Source organism: Lampetra fluviatilis, chromosome 24 (assembly GCF_964198595.1).
Source record: "Lampetra fluviatilis chromosome 24, kcLamFluv1.1, whole genome shotgun sequence".
NCBI classification, from domain to species: Eukaryota; Metazoa; Chordata; class Hyperoartia; order Petromyzontiformes; family Petromyzontidae; genus Lampetra; species Lampetra fluviatilis.
In genome coordinates, this window is record NC_136298.1 from 3,693,502 (window position 1) to 3,705,912 (window position 12,411).

Genomic DNA, 12,411 nt, shown 5'->3' on the forward strand with positions numbered 1-12,411 from the left:
TGTTTTCAGCGTATCTCTCCGCGTCTGTCTCTTTGTGTATCTTTCTCTCTCTCGGTGTGTCCCTCTCTCTGTCCATCTCTGCTCCTCCACTTCCTCCGTATGCACAGGGCCCACATGTAGTGGTTGAGGTGCCTCTAAAAATATATACATATATCCTGGATCATTTTATAATGCGTGGCCGCTCACGCAAATTGCATCTCACAGCTGAAGAATCACATACAAACTGGAAGGCTGTCGGGCGTTGAGCCGGTGCCAACAATTGCTCTGCAGTTCTCGGTATATTAAGATGTTTCCAGCCAAACAGCTAGTGATCCATCAAGCAAGTGGGAGGCAACCTGAGCCGCCCGGAGACAAGCAACGCGTGCGACGGGCGCAACACCCTTGTGCCATCGACAAGGCACCGATGGTTTCGGTCCATGCTTTGCCGTACTGCATTCTGCTGGCAGAGCGAGGGCACGGCCCCTCTCTCCTCGACGCTCACGCACGGGTAGACGAACGGAGTTCCACAGCAACGTCTCTGTGTGTGTGTGCGTGCCGATGACCGGTACCAGCGGTGTCAAGATCGGCCTCTGTGGAGGAGGCTCGTGAAGGAGACGCTGCTGGGCAGTTGGAGGCAGTCGCCCTCCAACAGCAACGGAGAGCGGAGGAGCGACGCTCACAACAACGAGCGGAGCGCCGGGTGGCTAAAGCACAGCAAGTTGGCACAGTAGGGGGCACAGGTGGTGCATCAGCCAGTCGTCTCGGTCAGTCGACCCGTGGCGTTTGGGTCTGCCCTGTGACCTCCTGCCAGCGGATCACCGCACGAATGTTCTGAAACTCCCTTCCCGTGGGGCGTCGAGGAGGTGCCAACCATACCCTAGCTCGCCAGGAACAACAATGTAGACTCCGCCTGTTGCATCTGTGCGGGATAGAGCGTTTCACCCTTGCACGTGTGGGTTTTCTCCGGGTGCTGCGGCTTCCTCCCATATGTAAACGCACATCCGATTAATACGGTTGGCTACGTCCGGTTCGAAAAAAGTTCAACATACAAACATACGTACATACGCTCATCAACTGGCCGAAAGCACATTCACATAGAGAGGACCGCAGAACGTGGGCAATTGTTGGTGCTGGTTCACCGCGCGTTTGCCATCCTGCAGGTCTGTGGCTCCTCTCTGTTCAACCGGTTGGCACAGTAGGGGGCACAGGTGGTGCATCGGGCAGTCATCTCAGTCAATCGACCCATGGCACCTGGGTCTGCCCCGTGACCTCCTGCCAGCGTGCGTTCGACACTTCACGTGGCCTCAAGGTGCACATAGCCTGGCACAAGTGTCGTGGTGACGTCACCGCCACTTAGTGGCGAATAGCGGTTGTTGTTGTTGTTGGTGGTGATCCACCAACCCTCACTGCTGCTGCTTCTGGGTTCGGGGCAGCCCACGTGCAGCAGGGCTGCGTTGCGGCGTAGCCACGCAGACACGGCCTCCTTGTGGTGCGCGCTGACGAGACCATTACGCACGGATATATGACACGCACTTAAGCGTAGGCGAGTGAAATACATCCTCTGATGCCGCACGCCTGTGGGAGCTTTCACGCGGGGAAATCTGAGCGCCGGGCGCAACGAGCGTTTATTTACTCATTCATTTGCAGCGGCGGCGGCTCCATCAAATTTTTATTATTAATATAAGTGCACGCGCGAACGCGTGTGTGTGTGTGTCCGTGTATGTCGGTGTGCAGAGGCAATATATTTATTTTCGCTTGCCTTAAAAGCTCGAGATAAAACGGCATGAAAACCCGGCCCGGGGTGAACCGCATCTGTGGAATCACTTACATAATAACTGGGGGTCATTTATTTTGCTTTTGCGAAAGTGATCTCGCCTGAAGGGACGAAAAGAATCAGGTGCCTGAGACCCCCATAGTTTATTTTGTCCCCCGAGCGTTAAGGGAACGGTGGGGGGCAAAGGGGGGGGGGGGGGTGGGGGGGGGGGAGCTAGGGTGAAGGGGAGGGGGGTGGCGGGAAATGAGTGACGGGCCCAACAACCGAACGGAATCAACGACGTCCGGTTTGCGAATTCTAATGCGGTGCAACGTCGCGTATCCGACCGTCCCGTATGCACCTTGACCAATTAACCGCGCCACGGTGGCGAGATGTTAACCACCTCGCCTGGTGGGCAGGAAGAACACGTTGATTGCGAAACTCACATTTTCACAAAACCAACGTCTGCCAGCTCAAGGGAAGCGTTGAGTGGTAGCTCATTGATATTGAAAAGTCCTGTGCCAACGGTGGAAATTCCACATTCCTATGGCAGTAGCAGAAGTTAGTAGTGAACGTTCTTTCGAATGTTCCTCCGAGTGTTGCCGCGATCCATCGCCTCTGGCCAGTCCTCCTCCCCCCCCCCCGTGGATTGACAGGCGTGGGTCTCCACATCATCGAGTGCGACGACCACGACGATCCGTGAGCGGCACCAGGCTGAGCGTGGACATCTCCCCTGGGCGAAGCCACGTGCGGTGCGCGGGCTTTGTGTCTCGATTTCTTGTCGACGCTCAACCGCCCCAGAGGGGCAAGTGCGAGTCGGGGGACGTCTGGTGGTTGAGGACAGAGCTTGCGCACCCGGATCGGTCCAGACGGCGGCGTGGGATGGCCCTCCGTGTAGGTCCTACGGCAGGAACCAGTATTTATTTAAAAAGAGCACCAAGAGAGGTCAGCAGTGTGAACCAAAGGGGAACAAGGTGAGAAAGGTCAGACTCCTGATGATGCCAGAAGACGGTTGACATTGCCCGGCCGGTAATGGTGCACTTAAGGGGATGGCCCCTGAGACCGATGCCCCTGTGCGTGCGGTGCGTGCGTGCGGTACGTTCGGTGCGTGCGGTGCGGGCATGTGGTGCGTGCGGTGCGTGCGGTGCGTGCGGTGCGTGCGGTGGGCGCCCCACCAACGCATCGCGCACTCGCTGCGTGGGGCGCTTTGCAGCCAAATTCGATCACTTGCGTGCTTTTTTGACATCTATATAATTGACAGCCCTTTGTCAAATCCATGGAATGCACAGTGGCTGTAGGAATTCATGAACGGTTACAGCTGTCAGAAGCCGCCACGGTTGATTATCCGATGCGTTTGATTAAACAGAGTGAGCCGCACGAAATCGGACGTAGGGTTTTTCCTCCTGGCTAAATGGCCCTGCAGTGATACGTAAGTCACATTGCGATGGCCAATGCGTCGGCTGCGTCATTATACGCTAATAACGATTTGAAGTCCGTCGTCTAATCAACTGTTGGATCGGAGACCTCTCGCACGCCTCGTCGGTCGTGGGGGATTGTTTGACCATACTTCACCACACTCGTCAGGGCGGGGTGGCGGGTGAAGTCGGGGTGGGGCCCCCGTGAGCCGTTCGGATATCACACGCCACTGATGATAGCCGTGGCCGGAGAATCGAACTCGCGTCACTCGGGTTCGTAACGGCAGTGCCCTTAACTGCTGGATCACCGCTTCACTCCCGGTTCTAATATAGCAATCAAGTTGGGTTTTAATTATTTCAACCACATTTGCGAATATGGTCAGTGTCACAAGTGGTGTGCCTGCAGACTCACACGAGCATAGGGTAGTGGGGGGGGGGCGAGGGCAGCACGCATGTATATCGCTGGCCCCACCGAGCTAGCGGAGATCACTCTCTCGCCACAGATGTTAGCCGTGCCCTGGAATTAAGGCCCTCTACTGCGGGGGTAAGGGTCCTGGGGCAACTTCCACACCGTGTGCCCCCCCCCCTCCAACCCCGACGCCTTCAAATTACACCGGAAGCATTACATCTAACACCGTGACTTCGAAGCGCAGCCCCGCCCGTCCCCCCAAAGCACGGGGCCCAGGGCGGTCGTCCCGATTCCCCGTCTACTCCTCGGGGACGGCTCTAACGGGAATCTAACTCAGGTGGGCTAGATTCACAGTGCAGTATTCGCGCCGTCATTGCTACCGCTCGCCCCCCTCGCCCCCACCCCTTCCAGCCAGATGTGTGACAATAAAAGCGATTGACTTTGTCGAGTTTGGATGCTTGCCCTCCGGTTGAGCCAGCTGGGGCCACCGACCCCCTGTTGAGATCCAGACATCACAACCACGTTGGAGTGTGGCTGTCACATTTTCTCAACTAAATCTTACCGTGCTTTTTTATATTGTTTTTTTTACCAGGTAAGGCCCCACTGAGCTACCTATTGCTCTTTTGCAGAAGCGACCCTAGCCATCGCAAATCATAGGTCGACGAAGTGGTGCATCATCACGGGGAAATGTATAGCAGCCAAATACCCTGAAGAAATATTGATTCTATATGTAGAGGAACAAAACGCGGAGACACGAAAACTCCAAATATACAGCAGGCGTCAGGGTCAGGATTGAACCCACGACCTCCTGCATACCGGGCGAGGTGGTTAACATCCTGAGACCCAACGTCAAGTTTCGTCGTCACGCACCTGACAATCTCGAGATCAATTTTCTCCGCGGGGCTTAGCGGATGTGACGAGAGAAGAGGCAGAGGGTTAGAAAAGTCACATGGCGACAGAAAGCCAACGTCTCTGACCTCGTGCAAGAATATCAAAGAGCATTATGGATCTACGTGGAAGTCTATGGATCGCGAAAGCAAATCTGTGGTTCTCTATGTAAGTCTACGGTGTTCTATGTAAATCCCCATGGACCATGTTAAGTGTATGTTAGTCTATGGTTGTCTATAAAAGTGGGCGTGGGTTCTACAAAAGTAAGCAGATTATTTTGTGATGCTGCATTGGCTGTCGCGCAGAACACAATTAACAAAACCCTCAACACATCTGTCTGTAACACATCAGTGCTACGAGGAAGGTCCATTGCCCGAAACGTCACATATCTGACAAAGAGCTTTGTAGCCCATCGGATTCCTCCAGTATGAATACATATTCTTATTCTGATATGTACATATTTGTTCATTTTAAGGCAGTGTTATTGATGAATATGGTGTTCTATGTAATTATATGGATCTCAATGTCAATGTATCTACTGTGTAAGTGTATGTGAGCCGATGGGTCTCTGAGTAAGTCCGCGGATCTCTGCGCACACGGAGAGAGAACATGCGGGCTGCCGACCCTATGCGGGAGTGGGACCTCTGGATTAAGACGGGGAAGGTCATATTGTGGCCAGGCGTGGTGGCACTTTGGAGGCAAGGGTTGGTGGATCACGAATGTTCGTGAAAGTCCCAATCCGGCAGGGGCTCCAAAGTGACCCGAAGATTGGCAGCACAGCAAGAGGGTTCCTGCCCCGCCTGTGCGGATTGTTGAGGTGTCACCACCTCGTGTGCATCGTGGGGGTTTCTCGTGATAGTCTGGAAGGATCTTGATGAGCACGGTTGGCTACGTATGTTACGAAAGAAGTGTAACAAACATTTACTGAATAGATAAATAACATTAGTGTTCTAGATTTGAAGTTTTCGTGACTGCAAAGATTCATACTCTTTGCTTTTTTCGGTAAAGTCACGTAGGTAAAAAATTCAAATAAATTAAATCACGACGTTTCGTGCTTTCGCTCAGTTGTCCCCACCTGAAGAAGGACGCTTGTGTTGCGCCCGAAACGTCGTGATTTAATTTATTTTAATTTTTTACCTACGTGACTTTACCGAAAAAGCCAAAGAGTAACATTAGTGTTGGTGTCAGTATTATTATTTATTGCATATGTACATCCCTTTGGCACTTCAACGCTGGACGAGGGGCCTTCTTTGTAGCGGTCGTTAGAATCTCAACAGCGTTATCGACATCTCGATGTATTATGTCCGGTGTCCAGATCTCGGCATCGATAACCGGACGTGGCTAGCGGTGTCCCGATGCTGACAGCTGGTGGCCAGAGCGGCTCCCGACGGCGCAATCGATATTCCGATATTCGGAAGCCACTGGAACTACGCACTTTTACATCTTGTTTGCAAAACTAATTTCTTTTAAACTGCTTTTTGTGTTTAGTTTGCTGTCCTTCCCCCGCATCTCCGATCAGCACGATTGGCTACGTACTGTGGGAAAGAAGTTCAGCGCACATGCAAGGATAACTTATCGCCCAGGATTTTGTAATGGGATGCATTTACGAAATCTAAAATCAATGTAACAACATTGTAAGACGATGGATTGAGTCCGCTGCGGATTGAATCCAGCCACGTAGAGATGTCAGCGTCACCCCCTGGTCTGTCGCACATCTTTCACTGCATCGGCGAGCCTTCAGATGCGATGTTGCGGCCGTCTGGAATGCTCTTCCCTCCGATATTAAGGAACAACTGGGAGCTAAGAAATTTTAAATCTAGCTTTAAAACGAATTTCTTTCAAACTGTTGTTTTGTGTTTTAAGTTTATTGTCCGTCCCCGATGAGCACGGTTGGCTACGTACGGTGCGAAAGAAGTTCAACACGCATAACAGCGGGGAATGGGTCACGGCCATCGTGTCCATCGCTGGCTGGCGATGTCAAGCCCCGGCTGGTGTCTGGTGTGGCGCGTGGAGTCGCGACGGGGAAACTGGGGGAGCCCCTCCGCTCGATCCCTCGCTCGCTCGCTCGCCAACAGCAGATGCGTTATCCACCATTCGCTTGATGTACCACAACGTACGTATTAATGAGCTCGCGATCGTTACGGTCAGCTCCCCTGAATCCACTGCTGAATCTTAATGCGCGTATGTCGTGTGGCGGGTGCACGTGGTGTGTTTGTATGCATGGATAGTGTGGGGAGCGGTAGTGTAGCGGTTAGCGCCCTGCGCGACGAACCTGGCGACCAGAGTTCACCAGTGACGATTATGTGAACTGGTCCCGGGCCTCCCCTAGGTCAACTCAGCCTTGAATGAATACCTGGTGCAGTGTGTAAACATCGCCCCTGGGGAGACAAAGTCGGTCGGACGTAGTGCTGGCCACTCACCCACTCGTGTGCCGTGCCGGCCTTCATAGGTGCTCGCAAGGAGCACTTGCCCCAACAGTCTGTTCAGGCCATACGGGGATCTTTGTCTGTCTATGTGTGTGTGGTGTGGACACGTATGGGGGCTGGGACTGCACACGAGGGCGTTGCGTGAGCTGGACTCCACCAGGCTGCCTTCGTCTCCCAAGCGCAGTGGTTCACACCCCACACACGGTGTCGATGTGACGCTGAGTCGAGACTGGGACTTGTTCAGGTTTCACTCTCCACTGGTGCTGGCCACGGTCGGGCTTGCCAACAATGCACGCGTCAACGGCCTATGTTTGTGTTGTGTGTGTGTGTGCTGTGTGTTGTGTGCGTTGTGCATGTGGTTTGTATATGTGTGTTGTGTGTATGTTTGTGTGGTGTGTGTGTTGTGTGTGTTTGTGTGTTATGTGTGTTGTGTGTGTGGTGTGTGTTTGTATGGTGTGTGTGTGGTATGTGTATGTTTGTGTGTGTTGTGTGTTTGTTGTGTGTGTGTTTTGTGTGTATTGTGTGTGTTTGTGTGTTGTGTTTGTGTGTGTTGTGTGTGTTATGTGTGTGTGTTGTGTGTGTGTTGTGCGTGTGTTTTGTGTGTGTGTGTCATGTGTGTGTTTGTGTGTTGTGTGTGTGTTGTGTTTGTGTGTTGTGTGTGTTATGTGTGTGTTTTGTGTGTGTTTGTGTGTGTTGTGTGCGCTGTTGCAAGTGGCGATGTAGTTGAAAAATAATAGATCACGACGTTTCGATCGCAACACAAGCAATCGTCATCAGGTGGTACAACTACAGCAAGAACAAACTGCTGAAGGTCTTCTGTTGTGTGTGAAGGTCTTCAGCAGTTTTTCTTGCTGTGGTTGTCCCACATGATGACGATTGCTTGTGTTGCGATCGAAACGTCGTGATCTATGATTTTTCTACCTACGTGACTTTACCGAAAGAACAAAAGAGTATGGATTCCTGCAGTCACGAAAGCTTCAACTCAAGATTGTCGATGTAGTGGTTAGCACACTGCCCTGTGCTCCCGGCCTTCTGAGTTCCAATTCCTGGCCAAGGCTAACACCCGTGGCGGGGGACATCTACATCGGTGCTGGGCCTCCTCTGGGCCTCAGTCCCGAGTGTCACCATCAGCGCCGGTGAGACAAAGGCGACTGGGTGAACAAGCTCGTGCGTAGACGATGCCGCAGAGTGACTGGCGTGTCACGTGTGTGCAGCTCAGATTCTGAATATTTCTTTAGACTGGAGAAATCCGATGAGCTATAAAGCCCCTTTTCCACAGATGTCCAGTAGGGGCACGGGGTCAGAACGTGTCAACAACAACAAATACACAAAAACACGATAGCAGTGCAAAGTATAGGAAAGGTAAACAAATAACTTTAAAATATACAAATAAAACAATTATATTTATAATATTTATCTTACCAGGTGCAGGAGTGCCACACGCTGTACACGTGGTCACGCGCGGCGCTTTCAGATGCGCTTCGTTGGCCGTTTGGAACGCTCTTCCGATATCGGGAAGCCACTGGAGCTGTCCACTATTAAATCGTGTAGATTTTAAACTCGTTTCTGTAGAACTATTGTTTGTGTTTAGTTTGTCGTCCTTACGCCGCATCTCCGATTAGCGAGTGTTGGCTACGTACGATGCGAAAGAGGTTCAACATACATACAACGGACGAAACAGTGCGGTGAACATCAACTGTCAAAGCCATAGAAACGTGGAATTTACACCACTGGTCCAAGGGCTGTCAACGTACAGGCCATGGTGCTGCTGGTAGTGGTGGTGGTGGTGATGATTGATGCTGCTGTGGGCCAATGCCAACGCTCGTTTGGTCATGGAGACACTTTTGATTGCGACCGACATGTTAACCGAAGAAAGTTTATTTTGCGAATGGAACTTGATGGCGGTACTTAACTGACGTTTCGTGCCCCCCCCACTTGAATGCTGTTGTGAGCGCAGCGCGCGATTTTCAACCTCGTGAACTTCAGCAAGACCAGGAGCCTGTACAGAGACGGGATGACGCCTGTTGTCAAGTCCACCAGTCGCCCGCAATGGTGAGTGCGAACTAACTGCTTCGACGACTCCCACCACCACACCAGTTCACTCCCGTGTCTGTTTAACTAACCCCGGTTTGTCAATGTCGCAAATGGTATTATTCATTCTCATGGCAAAGGAGATTTTGGGAGCTCAAACAGATAAACGTACCCCAATTCAGTCGCACAGATTGTATTGCATCTACTCTTTGGTTATTTCGGTAAAGTCACGTATAAAGATAAAATAATAAATTAAATAATAGCATACGACGTTTCGATTGCAACACAAGCAATCATCATCAGGTAAAAATGAAATAGCAACACAAATCTAACCAGAAAACTATAGACAGACATATAAGCAGACAGATATCACGAAGATACATAGAGAGAGAACACACATAGCCACACAGAGAGAGAACGTCTCTGTGACGAGGCGACGATGTATTGCATCTGCGAGCTCTGTTAGGCTGGCACGGCACATGAAACTAAACAAGTGGTTCCAAACCTTTACTGCAGCATGCAACCCTCTGGTTCTCAATCGTAAAAAAAAAATGATAATGTTAATAAATACACAGGTTTGATGAAACAAAGTAGTTGTACTTACGTGTCCGTGCTTAGTTTGTGTTGTCGATGATTCACCTTCTAAAGAAACCTGGCCATGTCTCGCACCCCCAGAAAGGGCATCTTGCACCCACAGCGGATGCAGCGTGCACCCCAGGTTAAGAACCCCTGAACTAAACTATAAACGATGAACATGAAAGCGGAGCTGTTGCCAGCGCCAGGCATGGCCACCTTTCTCTCTCCACCGCGAGCAGTAACACATTGCACGAGGTGTTAACGTTAAGGCTGAGGTGACCTAGGGGAGGCCCAGAGGTGTAGGTAACACCTTCCAGTCACGTTACCAATTGTCTTACAAGCTGAAATGAAGAAAAAAAACTAACAATTTGGTGGTTAATCACTCTACAAGCTCCCACATGGCTAAATACATCAATAAATGCCTTTCAATGAGCTCTCCCACACGGTCACATGTAATAAGGGCCATAAATAATGACTCACGATGGGCCTTCACGCAGTTCAACTAAGGAGAGTAGCGGATAATAATTCCCAGCAATCTCTCTCACACACACAGTCTCTTAACTACTACGATTCATTATTTTAGTTTGCCAGGTGAGGCCCACTGAGCCATACAGCTGTTTTTCAGAGGCGACCTGGCCGCGAATGGTAGATCAACTAAGTGGTTAATCGTCGCGTGGAAACGTCGAGCAACCAATACTGTTGTTCTTTTCATTGGTGGGTTAAGTTTGCAACGTTTGAGCAAAACTCTTTGATAAATGTGGCCAGTTTTCCAAAGTTTCGTTCATACGAGATTAACTTCGCGAGAATTAAAGTGATCCACGTTATGTACGGACAGATGGAAAGAGCTCATGCGTTGGAAGTCATTGGAAGATTAAAGAGCAAACCCCTGCAGTCAACAACGCTTCCAGGAATTGTACCTGGATGAGCAGCTTCATAGCAGCAGCAGCACACGAACCATCGCACCACTGCCCCGCAGTTTGCTCGTGCACGCACACACAGCAACATAAACCCTTCCCTTATGCTAATCCACACGCAGGCTCATTTGCACCGACTCCTCGGACGTTTTAATGAATACTCTCGTACGGAGCGATCCGTTAACAACAACAAAGAAAGCCAAGTGCAGCTGGCGTTTGCCCCCCCCGCATATTCCCCATTTGGGAAAGGTCCATTTGGCCTGAGTCTGATGCTCGCCACACATTCGGTGGTTGGTCCGTCGCAGCGCGGACGTTCCTTGCCGCGACGCCGCTTGCCAGGGTGGAGCCGAGCTCGGCACAAGGGGGAATTGTTGCTGGGAGAGGATTTGGTGCGTCGATTGTCACGGCATTACTGTTGGGTTAGATCGCGTCGATGTTAAAAAAAAAAGATGTGTCGCTAACCCACCATCACACGGCGCAGCCATTTAGCAAGGGGCCGTCCGTTGGGGGTGGGGGGGGTCAGACATTTGTGACGATGTGTGACTAGGGGGGGGGGGGGTGATAAATGTGACGTCACATCAAAATGCGCAACTTTAAATAAAGATAGACAACACGTTCTACTTAATTAAATAGACTTTTTAATAAATGTTTTCTCCTACAACATCAGAGTACAGCGCCACATTAAATACGCACTACAATGACAATAGTTTAAAGCGATTTGAAGCATGTTTTTTTTTGGGGGGGGGGGGGGGCAGAGCTTTGTGACGTCATATTTGAGAGGGGGTCTGACTTTTTGTGACGCCGTGTGACGAAGGGGGGGGGGGTCAAAAATCGTCCAAAATCGCGTGACGTCATTTATGGACGGCCCCTAAGGTTTGTCAGGTGAACAAAACGTGCAAATTAGTTCCGAGTTCAGCACCACCGGGTTGTGTGTTGGAGAGTAAACCCGCAACATTTACAGTTCGTGAACCGCGACGTTTCACTCGTGGTTACAACCAGCTTCATCAGGCGATTTGCCAGAATTGTGATGAAGCTTTCCTGTTTTGAGGTCTTACATGTTAATCTGAAAATAATATGGGTCGCGAAAGCCTGCGCGTCGAATTGTTGTAGCGTTCGTCTGCGTCTACCACGCATCGTCGGCATGGTCATCGTCAGACTTGTTATGTGTTCGACAAAACGACGACAAAATGCCAACGACTGTCGGAGCGTCATCCTCCGAATGACGGTCGCGCGCGCTCACGTGACCGTGACGATCGCCTTCTGTGACCCAGGGAGCAGAGACCAAGCGGGCACGAGTGAGAGAGAGACAGAGAGAGAAAGGGACAGGAGTAGGCAGAGAGAAGAACACATAACTCTTAGACTTACTAGCTTGATAATTGGTTTTTTACCCTTCTATCTGGCAACAAAAACTGACACCTTTTTTTACAAGGAGTCATGTTTGCATAGACCACAATACCTGCAGTCATAATGCAAACAAAAAAACATAACTCTGATAATATATGCACTGTCCTTGAAGGTGTCAGTTTTGTTGCCAGATAGAAGGGTAAAAAACCAATTATATTTTTTACTGGCAAATGAGGTTCCAATGGTGTAACTACTTACTAGCTTGTTTTCCCGTCCATTTATTGCAGTACATCTGAAATATTCAATAGAAAAATTGTTCAGCTCGTGATTATTAATGAGGGGGGATGGGGGCGTTGCCCCATGTGGAGTGACATCACCCGTTAATGGTAATTGTGAAGGGGTGCGGTATGTGGAGTGACGTCACCCGCGCATGATTATTAATGAGGGGAGGGGTGCGGCATGTGGAGTGTGCGACCTTCTTGTGCGTTCGTGTAAATTTCCACGCGGGCATGAACATTAACGAAGGGGGGGGGGGGGCTCTTTTGCAGTGACGTCACGCACGAATGTAGCACTGTGCAGCGTAGATTTATATTTTATCGTCGCTTTCTGTAAAGAAACGTCATATTATATTCAGCTCGACCTTCCTCTGCGTTCGTGTAAAAATCCACCCACTCAT

At 50.6% G+C, this 12,411-nt stretch overlaps 1 protein-coding gene across 4 annotated transcripts in view; it reads left to right on the top strand.

Moving 5' to 3' along the window:
• AGBL4 (AGBL carboxypeptidase 4) overlaps positions 1–12,411 on the top strand; it is a 423,930-nt gene that overhangs the window by 227,564 nt on the left and 183,955 nt on the right. For all 4 annotated transcript variants that reach the window (XM_078867534.1, XM_078867531.1, XM_078867530.1 and 1 more), the window contains one exon: positions 8,828–8,922. In XM_078867534.1, the coding sequence (XP_078723660.1) occupies positions 8,828–8,922 (95 nt within the window). The remainder of the gene's footprint in view (positions 1–8,827; positions 8,923–12,411) is intronic.